The 22,513-nt window shown below is 35.1% G+C and overlaps 1 protein-coding gene across 3 annotated transcripts in view; it reads left to right on the top strand.

The window, feature by feature from the left end:
• Window positions 1-22,513, top strand: part of PDGFC (platelet derived growth factor C) — a 162,953-nt gene that overhangs the window by 132,988 nt on the left and 7,452 nt on the right. For all 3 annotated transcript variants that reach the window (XM_039876224.1, XM_039876222.1, XM_039876223.1), the window contains one exon: window positions 18,940-19,147. In XM_039876224.1, coding sequence (XP_039732158.1) covers window positions 18,940-19,147 — 208 coding nt within the window. The remainder of the gene's footprint in view (window positions 1-18,939; window positions 19,148-22,513) is intronic.

Here is a 22,513-nt window from a genome sequence, read left to right as displayed (position 1 = left end):
TTCAAATTCATAGAGTTTCAAAATTGGAAGAAACCTTTGAATTAGTTTTGCATATCTTCTATCTGATTCACAATCACTTTGTTTTTTAAACGAAATGACTGTGATTTTTTCACAAAATTTATGAATTCATTGTCTTTTAACTATTTGGGCCACTTCATATTTAACCAATATTATTTTTTAGAAATGTCTTTCTTGTATTAAACAAAAATCTTCTCTTACTGGTGTTAATCTTTCCTCTGAAACTGCATGCAATAATTTTATGACTTTCTCCATTACTAACAATGCATAATCACTTATTACCTTACCAAATGTATTTGTATACATTGTCTTGTTTGAATTTCAAAACAATCTGTAAATTAAATAGCTTATGTATTATTATCTTTGTCTTGTAGATACATACTCTAAAACACAGAGAAAATAAGCGATTTACCAATGAGCATATCCACAAATAATAAATGGTGGATCCGGAGTCCAAGCCTAGGTCTTCTGATTCAAAATTCTATGTTCTTTCCATGATACCATGTTGACTCAAAATGTCCTTTCCCATTTTAAGTGATATTCCATAAATTCTTCACTATTTCAGACTATATACCCTCAGTTTCTTCAATTTCTGTTTGTCAGCCATTCCCCAAGTGACCTAGTTTTCAGTCAGAGAAACTTTGTGGTGCTAGCTCTGTGTGTGTGTGTGTGTGTGTGTGTGTGTGTGTGTGTACACGCACGTACATGTTCATATATGCCCGTGCACAACTTAGAAAATACTCATAGCCTCTGATGGCTACATTCATAAAGTATTTTGTAATAATAGTCAGTCTTTGCAATAAACACTTTTGGTTTTTCTGCACTTCATCTTATGTAAAAATTTACCTATTTTCAAAAACTTATGTGTATCATTTACCATTTCAGAGTACATATTTTCCAAGTGAAGAACTCTGGTCCTTATCCTTATTTTGTACATTGCTGTTTAATGAAATCAGAAAAACTTTTTTTCTAGACAGCTGTTTAAGATTCGTAAGTTTTTCTGTCTGTATTCCATATTTGGTTAAAGGGAAAACCTCACATCTTGCCGACTTCATCCAGTCTGGCAAGCACAGGAAATAAATGTTTTCAGGTTGTAACAAGGGACTCAATAAAACCTAAGAAATTTCCAAGTTCACTGAGAAACCCAGTTGATACAGGATTATACCATGCTCTGAATATCAAAGAAAGAGGTTAGCCCAGTATCAACAATTATATAATTTTGTACTTTAGCCTGAAAACAAAACTAACCACTTCCTAGACTGTGAACAGCAGTAACACAAGCTGAAACCACAGTTGATCAGAGCATCTAAAACCACAGTTTTGCTGGTAATTATTTCCATATATTCTGCATAAAATCATCAGAAACTAGAAAGTATTTCCATGGCAGTGAATAGGAAAGACATTTAGAAAGGTAAATTAATTTAAAAGTAACCATTTCTGATAGCGTTTTTTAAAAGGTAGCATCATATTTATTGCATGAATATTCACATTATCAGGCTTAAATAATCTTCCTTAAAACTATGATTTGTCTGAAACCATGCTGCTTATGCTGAAAGTTTCAAATTCCTCAGGAAGTTAATACTTTTGTCTTCTGTGAGGCTAATTAGTTAGAAAATGATTAAAATGAGAAATTTTAAGTTCAGCATTTTTTTTACATTGAATAAGAAGTAGCATACCGAATTCATTGTGAAGACTAATACTCAATTCAAGTACGGATTTTTGGCCTGACTGAATTTCTGACACTGAAATTTAACTCTTTTTATAACAAACTTTTTGTATCAGTTTGTCTTTGAAAATCTCTAAAATAGATTCATGTAGATGCTTGTTGAACTTCTTATAGTGCAGTCCTTAAAGGTCCTCAGCCACATTCTGAAAGTTCCACTGATATCAGAACTCTTAGGAGGTTCTGGCGACACTTTATGGACACCGTGACATTCTTCTCTGAGCTCACCATTTCTTTGTCTTCCCTTGTGCTCAGCATTGTCTCTGGGCTTTTCTTTGTCCCCATCACTACCACATTTGCCTACTCTGAGCCCTTATTTTTGGGACTCCTCACCTGAGTTTATCAACAAGCATACCTGAATTAAGAAAGTTCTGGAAATACCCAACCAGAAAATTACACCCCTACATCATGTACGGTGTCCACGAATGAAATTCTGTTGTCATTCTAACTGAAATTGCATTTATTTTAGATTCAAGTGTTCTATATTGCTGCCGAACAGTTCGTTCTATAGTTTCTTTGTTCATCTTCTCTCTGATCCTCCGAGACTACCATTTTATAATTTCATCTCTCCTTGCAAACCTTTAGTGTCATTTCTCCTATCCGCACTCAGATAATAGTTATGCTTCCTGTTTCTCAAGAATAGAAGCAATCAGAGGACTTCCATAAGCTCTCACCGTGCTCTTTACCCACCTACCTCATCTGTACCTGAATACCTGCTCTTCCTTTCTGAGACCTTGGGTGCACCTTGGGGAATTAGAGTGCCTGCCTAATTTCATCTCTTCCATCTTCTCTTGTCTACTTCTATCCAAGGGGTGTTCCCACACTCTTCTCTCCTTCCTGCACCATCTTAATATATACTTTTTTTTTCTTACTTTCTATTTATTGGTCCAGACTCCTCAGCATCCAAATATTTTTCTCATCTTAAGAAAAATATGTCTTTCTCTTGAACCTACATCCCCATCCCAATACCAATCCTGCTCTGTGCTCTCCTTTTCAGAACAGTTCTTGATGTTCGTAGCTTCTAATTGCCCTCCTTTTATTCTCTCCTAACACTCATCAAGTTTTAGCCCCTACGGCTTCACCCAAATCATACCTGTTACGGTCCTCCAACGAGACCTTATTGTGAAATCCAGTGGAAAATGCTCCGTCCTCCAATCAGACCTGTCATCAGTGTTTGACACACCTGATCCTTCATTTTCTCCCAATGAACGCTTTTCCCCCCTGATTTCCAGATCATCACATTCTCTCTATTAGACTCCTACCTCACTGACTGCCCCTTCTCAGACCCCTTTACTGGTCTCTCTTCCTTCCTCTGATCTGAGAAGAGTATCCCTAGGGTTATTCCTTTTTTTTTTTTATCAGAACCACTTTATTCAGACTTGGAAACCATAATGCTCTTTTGGTAATCTCATCTAATTTCGTGGCTTTTAGTACTATCCCAAATTTATATATCCAGCTCTTACATCTAACCTAAAATCCCCTCTTGACAATCCACTGCCAGCTCAACTTTTCCTTTTGGATTGTTGACACTACCACCCAACTGTCTCCCTGTTTTAACTTTTGCCTTCCTGCAGTCGGTTTCCAGTATGGCAGTTAGTATGACCCTTTTCAAACATTAATGAAATAGTATCACTCCTTTCCTTAAAACTCTCCAATGCCAGAGTTAACCAATAAAAATATGGGATGCCTAGTTACATTTTAATTTCAGACAAGCAATGATTTATATCTTTCGGTGCATACTTATGCTAAAAATCATTTGTCATTTATCTGGAATTCAAATGTAACTGGGCATCTTGTATTTTATCTGGCAACCCTACTCCCAACTCACCCAGAGTAAGTTTTTAATCCTTATAATGATCCTAAAAGGTCCCATGTTATCTGGCCTCCTGCTACCTCTGACCTCCAATCCTGCCACAATGTTCTCTCCTTGCTCTTTCTTGAATATACCAGACATACTTTTCTGCCTCTGCTTAGTTGTCCTGCTCTTTCCTATATATAGGATAATCTTCCTCAGATAGCCACCTGATTTACATTCTCACATTTTTAAGTTTTGCTTGAAATCACCTACTCACTGAGGCTATCTCTGTCTCTCTTATCCTCTCCCTGCTTTTCTTTTCTTTTTTTTCTATTATACATTGTGTATGTTTTTTGTATTTACTTTATGGTCTAATTCTCCCCAGTAGAATGTATACTCTATAAAGGCAGAGATATGTATTTATTTTGTTCACTACTGTGCCTAGCCCGTATTGGATTCTCAGTATGTTGAATAACTGAATGAGTATGTATCATGTAAATGACCCTTAGATAACTAAGATTCTATTAGTTATGGATGTACTTACTTATCTATCTGATAAGTTTCTGATTTTTCTCCCCTCAGTACCCTCTCTGAAACCAGCTGAAGCAATGAGGATTTTTAGGGAGCGAGGTAGGGGTGAGGAATAAACCTGATTCAAGAGCATTGGACATTAGGACAAAGGGTGACAGAGTAGAAGGGCAGAGTAAAGAGCAAAGCAAAGAAAAAAATATGGGGAAGTACCTATAAACTGACCTTGAACTTTATTAAACTTAACTGTGACTTTGCATTTAATGAGTATCTTAGCCTTCCATGATTCATGTGTTAGAGTTTACATGCAGAAAATACTAGTTGGTTTAATAATCCAATTAGTTGATTCTGGTTGGGAGAATTTTACCTTCTGTAAATACATAAGTGTTAACACTTTTTAGAATTACTCGCAGGTCCTCTTTCTTGTTCTGAGAAAACCGTCCAGCAATCCCTTGACTTAATACTAGCTGCTCCCTTTCAAGACCGTTATGGATCCAGTAGGTACCCTGTATATCAGACTAAGGACTGGAGGGTCTATTTTTAGATGTTTATTAACCTTAAATTAGGAGCAATGAACAAGATCTTAGGCTGATTGTTCTTTAGTCTCTTTCCCTATGCACAGTGTAAATGTATTGTTTGCTTTATAGTTTAGTTCACAAGGGCAATAATATCCTTAGGCTGTTAAGGCTTATTTCTGCATTGTTCTCAAGTACACAGAAAATTATTGACAGTATAATGAACCATTGTAAATACATACAGTATAATCATTTATTTAACAATCTTCCTTTTATTAACATTTGTTTTAATTTTAATTTTATTTTCTCTATTAATATTGCTACAATGAATATTCTTGAATTGCACCTCTGATTATTTTCTTAGGATAAAATTCTGAATATGAAATTATGAGATCTTAGAAAATGGGCATATTTAAGGCTTGTGGAAAATATTGTCGAATCATCCTGCAGAAATGCTGTGACATTTTTCTTTTCCATTCAGTTTATGAAAAGGATATTCTTGCCCTATCTTTGCCTATAGTGCTCATCTTAAAATTATTTTTCTTCATTAAGCCTCTTTTTTCTTATTAAAAATATACACAGATTCCTCCCCTTATTTTATTAAGCCTTCTTCTAATCTTCCGTCTCATGAACCCATTATTTTTTTCCTCTTTTTTTATCCCTGTCAAACTTAATGAAATAAGCTGTACTCACGTTCTTAATTTATGCTTCTTTTCTTAAAGGCCTTCTTTCTTCCTTATCTACTTCAATGAAACTTCGGTATTTCTAAGGAAGGACACAGAAAATCACTACTTTAATAACTACAGTGGCCTATTTGTATCCCTCTTCCCGCCCAACCTTTCCATCACTTTTATGTTGGCATCCATCTCTACTTCTCAAAACTTGGATTTCCTTTGGCTGAAAAATCACTAATGCCTCCGAGGGCTGCAGGTTCTTTAGCCATCTGTTTTCAGGCACCAGGGCTGGCTTCTGTGCCTCAGCTGAGCATCCAAATACTGGGAATCTGAATTTCCTCTCCTAAAGCATTTTCTGATTTTATTTGTACTCAGTCCATGGCTCCAAGTGGCATGTATATATTAATGACTATTAACCTCTCTCCCTAGCAAATCATCAGTATTTAATGCCAGGGAGCTATTTATAGTTGTTCATTGGATATATTCACGTCAATGCCCCCCACCCCCAACTCCTCTACTTACATGACCCAACTTGAACTTTTTCCTTCATCTGTCCTTATCTGTTTTGCCTGTGCTGGGGAGTTATGTCACTGTCAACCAATTCTCTCAAGCTAGAGATATTTAATGTCATGTCGGATTCTTCTCTGCCTTCTTCCCTATTCCATCAGCTACCAACTCCTGTTGATTCTACGTGCTTTGACACCCTTCTCTTCATTTCTTCTTCTCAATCATGGTGCTCAGTTCATAAAGCATACTCTTTATTTTGGCATTTTATCAATCTTTTTCTGCCAGTTCTTAAAAACCATTAGAGATCAAAATGATCCAGGAGATGTGAGACTCGTCCTCTGCACTGGAAGAGTTTATGGGCAAGTGGGAGAGAGAGGTGCAATAATTTCAATTCAGTGGAGTGCTAGAGATATTAAACAGGATGATATAGAATCAGAGTGGGACAACAAGCTTAATGATAGTCGTATGGATGGGGTTGGGGGGAGAGAGAGAGATTGAGAGCGAGAGAGAGAGAGAGAGCAAGAGCGAGAGCGAGAGCGAGAGCGAGCGCAGTTGTCAGTGGGAGTCTTCTGGAAGAGTTGAATCTTCACGGAAGAATAGTGATTGGCCAAATGAGGAAGGGAGATAGGTAATTGCTGACAAAGGGAACGGCATGGGCAAACGTTCAAATTCCAAAGTCTTATTTATGGCTCCCACTAGAGTTTAGACACGCTTTTCCCTAATCTAGAATACCTCGTATAAACTAGAAGTAGAAAGCCAAAAAAATAAATAAAACTTGATTCTATCCCACCTTTCTTAAAATCTCTTTTCACTCTCCCACTGCTTTGTGATTACATCCGAATTCCACAGTTTGGCACACATAAAGCTTTCCTAGTCAGACCCCACTTTGTCTGCTCAGCCTCACCTCCCGTCATCTGCTATCCCACCAATGGTAATGCTTTAGTCATACTCTTCCTCTTCTTCTTAACACTATTCTCTTTCCCAGTTTAGGTTCTTTGTAAATAGCTGAAATCCTTCTTACTTCTAATCTGTGAAATAAGTAATTTCTTATTTTCTAAATTCTAGATTACCTTTGACTAGTTCTTTGTTGTCCCCATTAATTCTTCCAGGAATAATTACTTGCTCTCACAGCACTTAGTTTTAACCACTGTTGTAGTCCTTACCCAAGGAACAAAGATTTGTCCATCAAGAGATAAGAATTCCACATGGTTATGTGATTCCTCGTCACCACCTCAGTGCAAGCACATGATAGGAGTATAATACAGTTTATGGAATAATTTTACTTTTATCTGCCCATATTTTCAGAGCTATATCTCTCTTATATCAGCCAAAAGGAGAATTATTTCTCAGATGTGTTTGGGGATGATGGCAGCTTTTTCTCACAAAAATATTCCACGTTTTTTATTGCTTTGAGCGATTTTGTTAACCTGCCCACAATTCTGATCATTTGACACAATTTTGTTTTAGTACGGTGATCAACATGTGAAAATGTGGTAAAAGAACATAACTTGTTTACATTTTTAGTTTTTGGAGGTGTTCATATTTGTGAATGGCCATTGAAGACTTTATAGCATAATAGGAGTATCAGAGTGATTAGAAACAGAAAAGGAAATGAACAAGCACTTGATAAAATAATTGTCATTCATATTTTCTTCTATTGCTGAAATGAACACTGCATGTTGACTAGTAACTTTATAGAAGTTTTGTTTTTGTTTTAACACAATCCCATACATTGTATTAAAATAACAGGTACACAGTGAGCCTGATTAGTGCAATCCTGCATTTTTGATGGGTTTTTTGTTTGTTTCATTTCATACAATGACTTTATAAGCCAGGAGTAAGAATTTAGAACACTGAAACTAGAGATGCACGCTAAGGATGTTATACTTTTTGTAAAGTTCCTCAGCATAGAGTGTTCATGGCTGTACACATACCTAGACTTGCGTTCACTGAACTTCTTGCTGTGAAATGCTCATTTCTCTCCCTCAGAAAAGCTCCTGAATGTAAATGTTTCAGCAGAGAAAGAAGTTTGAACAAGGATTTTCCCTGTGGGGAAGGACAAGCTGTGATTTGCCATGTCAGGGTTATAAGAATGTTGGGTGGGGCTATCAAGGAGCACTGACTAAGTAGGTGATGTCACTAAATACAGCACAAACCAACATAAATCATGAACTAAAATTTTTAAAATAATTGTTTATCTTGACTAAGATTGATGTAATGGGGATAATGAAGCATAACAAAAAATGTGTATGATAATTCCTAAGTGTGTATAATGCTTACTTATTTATTAAAATATTTAATTATACTATTTTACTTAATCCTTAAATGATTTTCTAAGGTAGGAACTGTCATTCCTGCTTTAAACATATTCTTACAGACACACACACAAATGAAGTGTTCATCATGTAATTTACAAAAATGCTTAATTTTCTTTGGCTGGTTGGGCAAAGGCGAAAAACAGAGAGACCAGTTAGAAGATGGCTTGGATAATAAGACAGTAAGTAGCAGTGGAGGTGCTGAAAAGTGATCTGATTCTCTTTTGGTTTTAATGTTCGAGGGTGGGGTCGGTTTACCATATCGACAATAAACAATTCTCTGGACTTCAGTTGGGTGTCCTATGATTCAACTCAATTCTGACACTATCTACTTGAAGATAGCATTGGATTTCACAGGTTAAGGGTTCAGTCCTATAAGACAGACCCTCCACCCACACTTTAGACACCAGTTGAAAGCCTAGGCTTTTTAACTGGGCTTCTGACTACCCAGTTACAAATCGGAGGTTCCAATGACCCCCTCCAACTCAGAATGTCACTCAAAAGTCCGGTTTGTTAGCTTCACTTCCGACCGACTGGTTATAAATCAGAGGTTCCCATAATCTCAAGTTTGATTAATTTTCAAGAGCGGCTCACAGAACTCAGAAAAACATTTTAGTTTACTTACTAGATTCCTCATTTATTATAAGAGACTGTAACTGAGGAACAGCCTGATGGAAGATATGGGGAAAGGGCGCAGAGATCCATGCCTTCTTCAGACATCCCTATCTCCCCAAATCTGTGTGTTCACCAACCCAAAAGTCTCTGAACCCAGTCCTTTTGGGTTTTTATGAAGTCTTCATTACATAGGCATGATCGGCTTAATCATTGGCTGTTGGTAGTCGATTCACCCTCCAGCTCCTTTCCCCTCCCTGGAGCTTGGGGGACACTGAAAGTGCAAACCCTTAATCACATGCTTGGTTCTCCCGCAATGACCATCTTTGGGCATGGTCTGAAAGTTGCTTTATCAGCATAACAAAAGACACCTTCATTGCTCTTGTCACTTAGGAATTTCAAGGGTTTGGGGAGCTCTGTGCCAGAAACAGGATGAAAACCAAATACATATTTCTTATTATAAATTACAATATCACAGATTCTAACCCTAGTCTGAAGGTAAAATCAAGATAATTTGATGTAGGATGTGGGGTATAAGCAAAGGATGACTCCAACTGATGGAGTTGTCATTTACTGAGATAGCAAAAGGTTCAGGTTATAAATAGGAATTTGGTGGTAGTCAGTATGTACGTCACATGTAATGTTTTGAAACTATATGAGATCAGTAAAGGAAAGAAGGTAGACACATAATAGTAGAGATCCAAGCAATGAGCCTTGGACCACTCCAGCATATAGAAGTAGGGCGATCAAGAGGAACCAGCAAACAGAGCTAAGAAGCATCTATCAAGGAAGGACCACTTGTCAGTTAGGATGAAGACTGAGAAACTGGACCATTAGACTCAACCATGAGGTGGGGTGGTCATCGGTGACCTTTATACTTTATATAAATGCTAATTACTTCCATTAGACTATCTTATTTTTCCCATCTCCTGAAGGATTTTTTATTACTATATCCAGTAATTACTATATTATTTTTTATTACTATTAAAAATTACTATTTTTTATTACTATATCAGCTACTTGCTCACACTCTTTTTATACTGTCAAGCCACTTTAAAATAAATAACTCTATACCATTGTTTCTCACCCAAAGTAAATTATTTCACACATTCAAAATTGGAATTCAGTTAAGGGTCTTATCTGACTATTAAATTTATTGGACGCAGCATTGAAAATATCTACCAATATAGGCACCCTGTCTCTGCTAGAACCCCACAAAACATTCCACAGATTGTCCTTAATAGCTTTTGAATAATACAGCTGCTGAATAATTAAATAAATATTGAACTATAAGAGAAATGTCTATAAGAGTCTTTAGGGACTCTGGTTGAGGCACACATTAAGTATTTCATGAAGGTGTGTTTTTCTTCTAACAGTCCTTACTTTACATTCTCTTTCACTTGAAGTCCCTCACATTGATCATTTCTTGATCACTGTAACAAAGCAAATCCACCAGTATTCGATATAATGAGCTTAGGAAAAAAATCATGTGATGCTTTATTTCTCAAATGCTTGCAGCTGCTACATGCTGTTTCAATTTTTTTTTTTTTAATGGCCTGTCACATTTTTTTGATTCAAAGGAATAATTTTTAAAATCTTGGTAGGATAAAGCCCTTGATTTTGACTTCCCATACAGCCATTGTGGAAAATGTGCTTGGTACTATGTTCTTTAGTCAGCTCACATAATTCCAATTTTCAATATAGGTTGTTATGTCTAATCCACAGTTTTATCTAGGATGTGGAACACTGTGTTGACTGATTCACAAGTCTGCAGTCAGCCTGCTCCCTGGTAAAGCCTTGGCTTTACCAGCCTGAGACCTTCCAACCTGACACCTTCCAACTTAAGACGCTGGTATTAGGGTGAAATTCTCAAACTGGGGTGACTGCAGACCACAAACGTTTTAGATGTGGAGGATTTGAGGGTAGCAATGTCGTAATTTGTAAATGTAATCAGATTTCGGTAGTTCTCAAGTTTCCTGCTGATAGGAAAATTGAGCCAGAGGCAGTTGTTTCATCCACTAATTTAGCAAGAAGCTGTGCTTATGAACATAAATAATACTTTTTAAAAAAGATAACATTTTCTGCGAAGCCAGTCATTTCTTTTTCCATGTTTGGGCCCAGGTGGAATACTGCTGCTACTCAGGGTTTGCCTAAAACCATGAAACTCATAGCTTTGGAAGATCAATTTGAGTCTTGAAATTGCTTTTAGGTGTGGGATGATAAACATTGTTTGCTTTTCATACTTAAGTGTCACTGTGATTGGCTGGATAGTTACGTCAAGTTTTATTCAATTATCATACTCTTTCATTAAGAACCTCTCAATATTAAGGCTGGATTTGAATATGACTGGCCACCTTCCCTAGGATTTCTCACTTAAATATATAATCTGCATTACCCGCACAGTATTAAAACATCTGTTCTTCAGTAAGAATGCAAGCATTTGCTTTTCTTTGCTGGCTTAAAAATAATTTAAAAACATAACCCAGATAACTTTTTGGATGAATCCAGATAAGAACAGGGGGAAAGGACAAAGGAGCATGTTTAAATGAATTGTTCCGGGGCATTCTTGTGTCTTTACAGAACCTCCCGTCAGTTGTTCCTGGCACGCATTTTTGTCTGCATGCCCTGTCTGCTTCTTAAGCTCTTTAAAAGTCAGACCTATGTACAATATATCAGCTTGACATTGTATAAATGAGATTGGAGGCACCTTTAAGAAGTGATGTAACACGAGACCGAATTTTGTTTTTTCTTCTCTTACAACACCTGGATTATTATTTTGTTGTTCTTTTGTTTTTATTAACTACAACAATAAAACCTAATCTGCATTCCTAACCCTTCTGTTAGGTATGAATGAAGTGAAAGGCTCATTATCAGTTTGAAATGTACTGTATGCAGTTGGCTTAGAAAGCTGCAACATAAATCTTTGTAGGCCCTAAAAGTTTTGCAACAGTTGCTATGCTACTCAAGGTAAACATTGGTATGTGTGTATTTGTCCAGGGAAGATTCATTGTAAATGTTGTGTTTTAAAAATTGCACTCACCACAAAAATCCTAATAAAAAAGACAAGCTATAGTTTTTTAGAAGTAAGTGGCTACTTATTGTGAAATTTTAAGCAGTTCATATAGCACTATTCCAAACAGGAAGTCAGCTTTTCTTTTTCTAAAAAAGGAAAATGTGATAATAAGTGCATAAAATATTTATGGTAGCCATAATAAAATACAAAAACACTAAGATGTTGATTTTTCAAAAGTAATGCTAGAGAAGACAGTAAGGGAACCTACTCTAGAGCCAAACTTGCCGTCTTGAGCTTGTAACATAGATGCATATGGCCACTGAATATTCAGACTTTGTCTGAACATCTGGGCTGCCAGGTTTTTTTGTTTTGTTTTGTTTTTGTTTTTGTTTTTTTAATAAAAGTAGAAGTATATTTGTTTTTCAGTTATTCTTTCATATGAAGTTTACTTTTTGTGGTCCACACTCACCAGGATTTCTGTGATACTTGTTGGGTTACTTATGTGATTCCTAACAGCAGATTCTCAGTTTGGCTTTGTTTTGGCCAGGGAAAAAATCTCTCCTATGATACAGAATACTTGATTTATTAAGGCTAAGCTTCCCAAGGGTGATTATTTTGGTCTGCCTTGTTCTCAGTGGCCATCTCATAGGACTTTTAATAAATGTTTGTTAAATAATTTAACAGACATAGTATAATATTAACCTTTCTTTGCTGCTGTAATAGATTTTAGGTTGAGAAGTTGATGACAGTATGTATTAATTTGTTAGTGCTGCCTTTACAAAGACATACCACAGACTGCATAGCTTAAATAACAGAAATTTATTTTCTCACAGATCCAGAGGCTAGAAGTTCGAAGTCAAGGTGTCAGCAAGATTGGTTTCTTCTGAGACTTTTCAGCTTGCTTTATGGGTGGCCGTCTTCTCTCTGTGTCTTTAAGCAGTCCTTCCTCTGTGTGTATCTGTGTCCAGATTTCCTCTTCTCACAAGGACCAGACCTATTGGACTAGAGATCACCCTAATGACATTGTTTAAACTGAATTACCTCTTTAAAGGGCCTGTCTCCAAACACAATCTCATTCTGTGATACTGGGGGGATAGGATTTCAACGTTAGAATTTTAGTGGGACATAATTCAGCCCATAACATAGCATGTGTCTCTATGTATTTGAAAAATATTGATATCAATTCTCTAAACATGAACCTGTTTTCTTCTGATTTTTAGATCCACACAGCTCCCATTCATTAGCTAGATATGCCTTTCTAGGGATATTTGTATTTTTAAAAGGCAGGGTAAACTTGTATGTGCTCTCAGGACAGAAAAAAAATCAATGTTGACTTATATTAGTTGTACTATAGGGCCGTTTTCCTCAAAATTCACTGATAATCTAAAGCAACAAGGAATATTTAAAGAAAAAAAATAGAGACCTCAGTCCCACCGCAGATTTATTAAATAGTATGTTTGTTTAGAAACTTTCCAGATCATTTTGCTGAAGGTCTGATGGACCTATTTCTGTCTTTTTTTTTTCCCCCTAATTGAGATATAATCGACATAGAACATGTGTAAGTTTAAGGTGTAGACATGTTGATTTGATACATTTATATATTACAGTATTATTGTCACCATAGCTAACACCTCTATCAAGTCACATAATTATCAATTCTGTTTTGTGGTGAGAACATTTAAGAACTAGCCTCTTTGCAACTTTGAAGTATATAATACAGTATTGTTGACTGTTATCACGATACTGTGTATGTACTTATTATCTTTTAACTGAAAGTTTATACTCTTTAACCAACATTGATTGCCCCAGGTCCTCCGCTCCCCAGCCCGTGTACCACCATTCTACTCTCTGTTCCTATGAGTTTAACTATTTTAAATTCCACAAATAAGTGATAACATACAGTATTTGTCTTTCTCTGTTTGAGTTATCTCACTTAGCATAATGCCCTCAAGGTTCATTCATGTTGTCACAGATTCAGGATTACCTTCTTTCTCATGGCTGAGTAATATACAGTACACCGCATCTTCTTTATTCATTCATCTGTTGATGAATTCTTAGGTTGTTTTCATATTTTGGCTATTGTTAAAAATGGAACAATAAACATGAGAGTACAGATAACTTTTCAGTATCCTCTTTCTTTTGGATATATATCCAGAAGTGAGATTGCCAAATCATACAGTAGTTCTAATTTTAATTTTTTGTTGAACTTCCATATTGTTTTTCATAGTGGCTGAATAAATTTACATTCCCACTTGCAGTGCATAAGGATGTTTTGGAAATGACACTAAAAGCATAGCAATAAAACCAGAAGTTAAAAAGTTGAGCTACATCAAACTACAAAGCTTCTGTAGGTTAAAAGAAGCCATGAACAACATGAAAGGCAACCTGTGGAACAGGACAAAATATTTGCTGACCATATATTGGATAAGAGGTTAATACTCCAAATATATAAAGAACTCATACAACTCAATAACAACAAGAAGAAAAAAAAACCTAATTGAAAAATGAGCAGAGGAACTGAATAGAAGAAATGTTTCCAAAAAAGACATCCAGGTGGCCAACAGTACATGAAAAGATGCTCGACATCACTAATTATCAGAGAAATGCAAATCAAAACCACAATGAGATACTACCTTACACCTGTTGGAATGGTTATCATCAAAAATACAAGAGATAGTGAGTGTTGGCGAGGATGTGGAGGAAATGGACCCTCTAGCAATTATATAGGATTACATAAAATTCTGAAATTTAAAAGCTGGAAAGAAACTTAAAAGTCACTGAGTTTAGCAGCCATGCTTTACAGAGAAGGAAAATGAAGCTCAGAGGGTCACAGTATTTGCCCAAATTCTGGGGGCAGCTCCAAGATTACTGGCCAGGCTCCTTGACTTCTGAACAGAGTTCTTCTCTCATCTCATACTATCATTCAGAATGACTTTCACCGGGGAATTTAAAAGACCTCATTTTAAGTGTCTGTACCTTAACACATGGTACAGACACTTTAGAACTGCATGGTTTGACAGGGCACTTCATTGCATAGAGATTTCATAGTCCTTTTCTGCTCTTTCACAATCTATCTTTTTAGAGTAATGTACCTGAAAGGATGTAGCCTACGACTAGGTTATCCACTCCTGTTATCACTGCTACCCTGTATGTTATAGCAAAAAAAAAAAAAAAAGCTTTCTTCTGGCTTACTAAAGTAGTGGTGTTGATTTACAGAACACCAAAAAAAAAGAAAAAAGAAAAACTGTGCAAGTTGTTTGCGTTACGGAACACCAAAAAACTTTGCTTTTTCTTCCTGATCATTGTCATCCACTAAAGAGTCTTAGAACAATTCATAACTTTGTAATAAATATCTATTTCTATGGTGACTAAAAGAGATAGGGGATGGAGAATGTGAAAATACAATTCAATTTGAGGCACTTAACCCAATCATAAGTATTTTTAAGTAACAGAGATATTGTTAGAATTTTCTAGACACTAAATGGTGGGGGACGGGGCAGGAGGGAGAGGCTATGAACCTGTACTGAAAAGAGGAGTTTTTGGTTGAAAGAAAAGTTAAAACTTAAAAAAATATAGAGGACATTTTTTTCCCCCTCTAACTTTTTTTTTTTACATTGCTCCCCCTTTTCTCTGAAAATCCCTTTTGACAACTTAGAAAAGCAGAACTTTGAAAGTGAAGGACTTGGTTGTTCCTTGAAGCAGTGGGTGGGGTGACAGTCACAAGAAAGCCCTTAAATAAAAACACTGTTTCCTCTGTTCTGTCCAGGGGATGATTCTTTAAATCCAAGGGAAGTGAGTTGATTCTCCCATCCTGTTTTTTTGAATAAGCGGGTACTGCTCTGTGTGTGTGTGTGTGTGTATCTTTTAAAATTTTATCTTATTTTAATTTCAATATTTAAAAGCTTGAAGATTTGTAACAGCAACCTATATATATACACGCAGTAATATATGCCAAGTCCTTTTCTCCCAAGCTTTGACATTTGAAGGGATTGATATTCTGATACTTCATTGAACGCAAGGTGTGCCTATTTTGTTTGTCAATATTACAGGCTTATTTTGTTTTGGTTCCTTCTCTCTCCTCTCTCTCTCTCTCTCTCTATATATATATATAGAGTTATATATATATATATATATACACATACACACACACATGACATTATTACACATATATACACACACACACGTATATGTATATATGTGTATATATGTATATATGTATATATTTATATATAAAATATGTATATGTATATATATATAAAGTATATATATATATATACTTTAAACTTTATCTCAGCAATATTGATTTCAGTAGGAGCTTTTTATTGCTTTAAAAGGAATGCTGTACGCGGAGTCTCCAACGGACATGGAAGTAAAGTAAGCCAACTTATTCCTGGATTATGGTCTAATTGAAAATAGTTTAAAAAACAATTTTATACCATGTATAAAATATACATCTGTGCTCTGACGCTTTAATGAATAATATATACTTTATGTATTAGCTTTCTATACATTTACTCTCTGTGTACAGATTATGACATTCAATTTGTTTTATACTGTCATAGTCATGAGTAATAACTCAGTTATTCTTTGAGTATTACTGACCCTTAGTTTTTACTTGATATAAACATGTACTAATATTTTAGCTAGAATCTCGACATTATTAAAATTAGATCTTTAAAATAAGAATAAAATTATTGTTGACCCAAGACTGCCACACTCATGTCTGCCAATTATGCTTTAGAAAAATCCATCCCACACCCCTACCTTCCTACCTTCCACCCCCACACTCCTCACCTTGTGTGCAAAGACTCTATACCCGTGAAGCAGTGAGCCCACGAAGGGGTTGTGCTTGCCCAGAGAATGGTTGTCCTTTTTTATAATTTACAGAACAGATTCTGCTTTTCAAGCCCTGTGCCCACAAAATAGCTCAGAGAGGGATTCTTTTTCAAATTGACACAATTGAGATATATGGGACAATGATGGCCCTGTTATTGAGTAAGGTTTCATGGATGAATTGAGTTTCAAGAAATGGTAGAGATTTATTATGTGGATCACAGGAGGGAGGGTTTTGCATATGGGAGAAGGGGAGCAGCATTTAGCATGGGTAGAAGTACAAGGTCTGAGATGAATATGACATGTGCAGTAGTTAGTGAAGAGACTAGATTGATTGGAACAAAATGTGCATGTCTTTGATGAGTAGAGGATTAGATGGGAAAGGGCAGCAAAGGTCAGGTGGTAAGGCTCCTGAGTGCAGGGTAAGGAATTTGGATTTCATCCTCCAGATGAGAAATCACTATAGGCATTTGTCCAAATTCATCACATGATCCGTGATAACTTATTTTAGGTAGATTAACCCAGGGTTATGCGGCATAGAATAAAAGGAATAAGGAAAGATTAAAGGCAAGGAGACAAACTTGGAGGCTGCTATATATAGTACATGGTTTTCCGTATCTAGCCCAGGATGCAATGAGGAAAAAAAGGAAGAGCTGATATAATAGTTTTTTTTTATTATTATAACAAATGTTGTTATTTTGACCTCACTTCCAAAAGGAATCCATATTTATAATAGAAAATGTTGAAAACATGGATATGTATAAGGAAGAAAATTAAAATCATCCATTCTCCCTTAAATAAACACTCCTGAAATGTTACGCACTGTTGATTTTTTGTTTGTTTCAATTTATGTATGTTGAAATCATGGTATGTTTACACTACATTTATATAGCTGTTTTTAGTCATTTACTACATAGTAAGAATTTCTTTTGTTAATACAGATTCCTAGAGGACCTCATTTCTAAAGGCTGTACGCTATTTCAGTTTATGAGTACAGTGTAATTAACTATTCCAACTACTGTAAATTTAGATTCTTTCCCAATTGTTTGTTATTATAAAATACAATGATAATGAACATCAATCAGCATGCTTTATTTCATTATTCTCCCTCTCTCCTTCTCTGCAAATAATAATAATAATAATAATAATAATAATAATAATAATAAAACAACTCAGTTGAGCACTTGTTCATTTATTTGTTTTGCCTATTTTGATTTCAATTCTGACCTACCATTCCCTACCCTTAGTCTGCTTTAAAAATCGGGATGGTTCTTATTGAACTTTTATTGAAATTATTGTCTCATGTTGTTGCTTGCCATTTAAAATGATGTATTTTAATCCATTGCTCTGTGTATGGGCATTTAGGTTGTTTTCACTAATTCTCTATTTCAAACAACACTACGATGAATGTAACTGCATATGTTCCCATGCGCACAAATAAACCTCAAAAGTGAATTACAGAGACATGCGACATAAAAATCTTCAACTCTAGTATCCTGTGTAAACTAAAGTGGTCGCATCAGTTAACACTCACTTCCACAGGCAGAGCAAGAAATTCCAATTCACCTACATCCTTGGCAATCCTTTCTTTTAAATGCTTGCCAATCTTATGTATGTGAAATTGTATCTCCTTTTTTGTATGTGAAATACCTCACTTTGTTTTGCATTTCTCTCATTACTAATGAATTTTTACATGTTTTTTATATGTCTTTTGACCATTCACACTTCTTGTCTGTAATTTGCCCATTTTTTATCGAATTGTTTGTCCTTTTTTTATTGTATACTCTAGGTACTAATCCTGTGATAGGTAGTTTACCAAAGTGTTATCCTGTTGTCTTTTAATCCTGTTCATTAAATACAATTGTAGGCAAATTTATTAGTTATGTGTTATTGTTTAGGAGTTTTCTATCTTGATTAACAAGTTCTCCAATGTCAAAAGCTTTTTATCTACATTTTGTCATAATTCTTTGAGTTAACTAATTATTTTTTATTAAAATTTTAATTCATCTGACATTGCATAACTACCTAGTGATTTCCAAGATTGAGGAAAATGAAAAGTGGAAAACTAAGAAACAAAAATTTGCTAAACCATACTATAGTTTTCATTATAAGTCTGAAATTGAACCATGGAGACAGTTTTTTGTTTGTTTTTTGTTTTTTAAGCAACAGATGTCCACATCTACTCTGGCTTCTGGTATGAAAGTTAATGTCTTTCTCATTGCTTGCACAGAAAATCTGTCAGAGTTCATCTATATGAAGTCTTTGCAAAGTAATTACTTCTAACTGGAGTTGAATATAATTTCACTTCTCATGTGTTTATAGCTTTAGTCTAACCTCATGCATGAGTCCAGGAGGAATACATTGTCATTTTTAAAACAGTTAACATAGGATTCCTTTTACTTTCAGCAATTCACAGAAGCTGTGAGTCCTTCAGTGTTACCCCCCTCAGCTTTGCCACTGGACCTGCTTAATAACGCTGTCACTGCCTTTAGTACCTTGGAAGACCTTATTCGGTATCTTGAACCAGATAGGTGGCAGTTGGACTTAGAAGATCTATACAGGCCAACTTGGCAACTTCTTGGCAAGGCTTTTGTTTTTGGAAGAAAATCTAGAGGTAAGCTCTCTCTTCACATTAGAACCTCATTTAATTTTCTTAGCTAATGTTTCAGATTATTCTGCCATAGATTCTAATGAGTAGAGTTTTAAATTCTTCAGAGATATATTTAGCTAACCCATTTTAATAATATTTGAACATACTTACATGTTAAATAGAACTACACATAAGGAGACGCTTAGTTATAACTCGGTGTGTTTGCAAGATTAAAAGGAATACTTTTGCTGAAAATTCTTGTCATTTCTTTAATTCAGAAATATCATTTTGATGAAGTCCTTTATTACATTTCTCAAGAACCATTGCTTATTCAACCTAATACTTGGGGTATTTTGATACCCCAAGTATCAAAATAGAGATTCAAGAGAAATTATCATAATTGCTAAACCAAGTTTGGAGCTAGAATAGGGGAACCTTCATCAAAATCATTATCTACTATGTCCTCAAGGATCAGGATTATATCAATTCCATTTCCAAAGCCTAGAAACTTTTCTAAATAATATGAAAAATGTCAATGACTCTCTACGAAATAGAACTAGTAGATTCCAAGATAGGATTCTTGGCAAGAAAATAATGACCCAATGGAAACCACACCATGATAATTTTTCTCTATATTAATTTGTTTCTTAAATGATCACTTTTGACCATAAGAGCATTCCTCCCTTCAAGAGTGAAAATATTGCTAACTAAACTTAATTCCACGTGGTCAAGAAATTGGAAATAATGTTGACTGGGTTTCCTGTAAGGTTAGCGAATTTCCTAGTAACCTTAGAATTAGAAATTGTCCATCTCAGATACAAATGAAAATGTAATAGAAATAACTGGATAAGTATAATGCACTCAAAAAAATCTGTTTCCGTCTGCCGGAAACACTGAAGTCTACCCAGCATCACTTTAGAGAATGGAACGACAGTCCATAAAATTTATATAGATGGAACACGGTTTAGTTAATTTGAGCAATTCACAAGGGCAGATCGCACCAGACTGGTTCTTCTAAATCTTGTCAGGAAAAAACCCTATACCTGCCCGTTCCTGCTAAGGGCTGCAGCCCTTCTGGATGAGGAGCTTTAATCTCAGCAGGTCGTGCTCAGACTTGCCCAGCCACGGGTGTTTTGCTATGCCAACAGACCTGGTTTCCTTTCAGCAGTATCTGAAAGCTGTGTTCAAGTACATGGGCAGCCGAATATTGTCCAGATGCTGAAAGCTGTTACATATTTATAAGATTTGACCTTGATGAATAACTTGATGAATAACTTATGAACAATACTTCCCTTTCCTCCCACTTAGGAACAGGAAAATGAAGATCTGCAAAGCTAGCTGAAACAACATGAATAGAGCTTTTGTTAGCAAATTCGAAGTAAATTATCATGTTGATCTGTAAAAAGCAGAGGGAGTAAACTAGGTTCTAAGCTCAGCTCTAGTTTTTTGACAGTCAGACCCAGGATTTGAGCCTAAAAATCTATCTCCTAGCCATGCCTTTATGCCTGTACCTCTCCACATGGTTCTCAATGAAGATTTGGCCCTCAGCTAGTATATATTTAAAAGCACCCACCCCTGAACCAAATCTTTCAAATATTCATTTAGCACTTTCCAAATTGAAGCCCTTTGCAGTTTGCCAAAACTATTAACTTTTTAAGCATACAGTAAGTGTGCGAAAAGCAGTGTATATTTTTTAAACTTTACATAAACTAAAATGCAAGTGTGGGATATCATCTATACAGACAAAACCAACTTCCCTCCCAAGAGTCTCTCTACAAAGGAATGAGGAATAAAACATTTAAATGCTTCTAATTAGACACTGAAATAGATTTCCCACAGAATAAACATATCACAGTGTTACCACATTTATCTTGGAAAGACCACCCTCAGATTGCACTACAGTAACAGAATATTCTTGAGCTGAATATCTCAAAGGAATGAACAACTAAGTAAAATGTGACCATATTTTTTTCCACTATTATCCATTTTAGTAAAATTTGCAATATTGATGAATCTAAAGAAGAAAATTTGTATTAGAAATAATAACTTTGGTGACATGCTCAAAATGTTCATTCTTCAGAAAGACAAATTAATGTATGTGTTGTCTTAGGAGGTAGTTATGAAAAAGGAAATATGGAATCTGAAGGCTCAGTTTTACTTTACAAATATTCCGCAGAGGGAAACTTTCAAATTATTATAGTTCAGTTTTTAAAAAATGTATGCTTTGGAGCATAATCTTTCTCCCTTTTTTTTTCTTTTTTACCTAAAAGTTCTGCACAATGATTAGAGCATTTGTGACCCCAATTTATAATCACAGGATTTATTTTAATGAATCTTAGTTGAGTTTGAAGTAAGAAGCATGCCTTTCAAATAAGATATGCCAAGTATTAAATCTTTATTGTATTTTTATAGCCCAGTGGACTGCATTAAAGCTTTTCTGTTTTGTTTTTTTCCCTTTTTTCCTCTGGTTCTGGATTTTCATTCATACCTTGCTACAACAGAAAAAAAAATAATAATAACAATACATATTTTCTAAGTCAGGCTTAACTAGTACTTAAAAAGGGCTTTTGACTTTTGTGTCAAACATGATAAATGAGTGGAAGCTAAGTTGAAAGTGTGTTTAAATTTTCACATTGTAACAGGTATCATAACTTAGTCCACTTGGGAAATCTATCTAACCTTTTATTGTGGTTAAGTAAACATTTTAAAGTGAACATATACAGTCTGATTTTCTAGTTTCATGAAATAGTGTGTTTAAAACTATTTGCAGTAGATGAATATCCTTTAGAAGTTAAGAGCTTTATTCACATTCTAAGGGAGTATCAATCTTAAATAAGCATTGCAAATTTTGGCAACTGGCTTTTGTATGTGTGTGCATGTTTTAGGTTTTCTCTCTCCTTACCCAGATAGTATCTTCTGGAAAAAGACTCAAATAAGCTCATATATATAGCTTTAACAATGAAAGAGCAGCACATACATATCCTATTAGTCCAGCAAAATGAAATCAGGTAAAATATGTGACATTATTTAACCTATTTATCTCATTAATTTTATTAGAGATAAATTGGTCTTTTAGAGTACTCAAAAAAAAAAAAAGAACTTATTTCTCCTTAAATATTTTAAAGCTTTACTTTCACAGGATCAGTTTTCAGATGAAAAGAAAATCTTTACTCAAAATAGTGATTTTCTATCGAGTTGGAAAAATAATTTTTTAGCTGAAAAAGAAGTTGAAATGAACATATAGAATTAGCATTTTTTTGGTGTTTTTCTAAACTTGACCAAGGTTTTAGTCAACCATATAGTTTACATGTGCTTAGAATTTATGACTGCATATGCATAATTTATAATATATTTCTTTAAAATGCATTAGCTCTCTTTGACATTTTGGAA

This window comes from Pteropus medius, unplaced genomic scaffold (assembly GCF_902729225.1).
Source record: "Pteropus medius unplaced genomic scaffold, Ma_sr-lr_union100, whole genome shotgun sequence".
Taxonomy (NCBI): domain Eukaryota; kingdom Metazoa; phylum Chordata; class Mammalia; order Chiroptera; family Pteropodidae; genus Pteropus; species Pteropus medius.
This window is presented reverse-complemented; position numbering and strand designations above follow the sequence as displayed.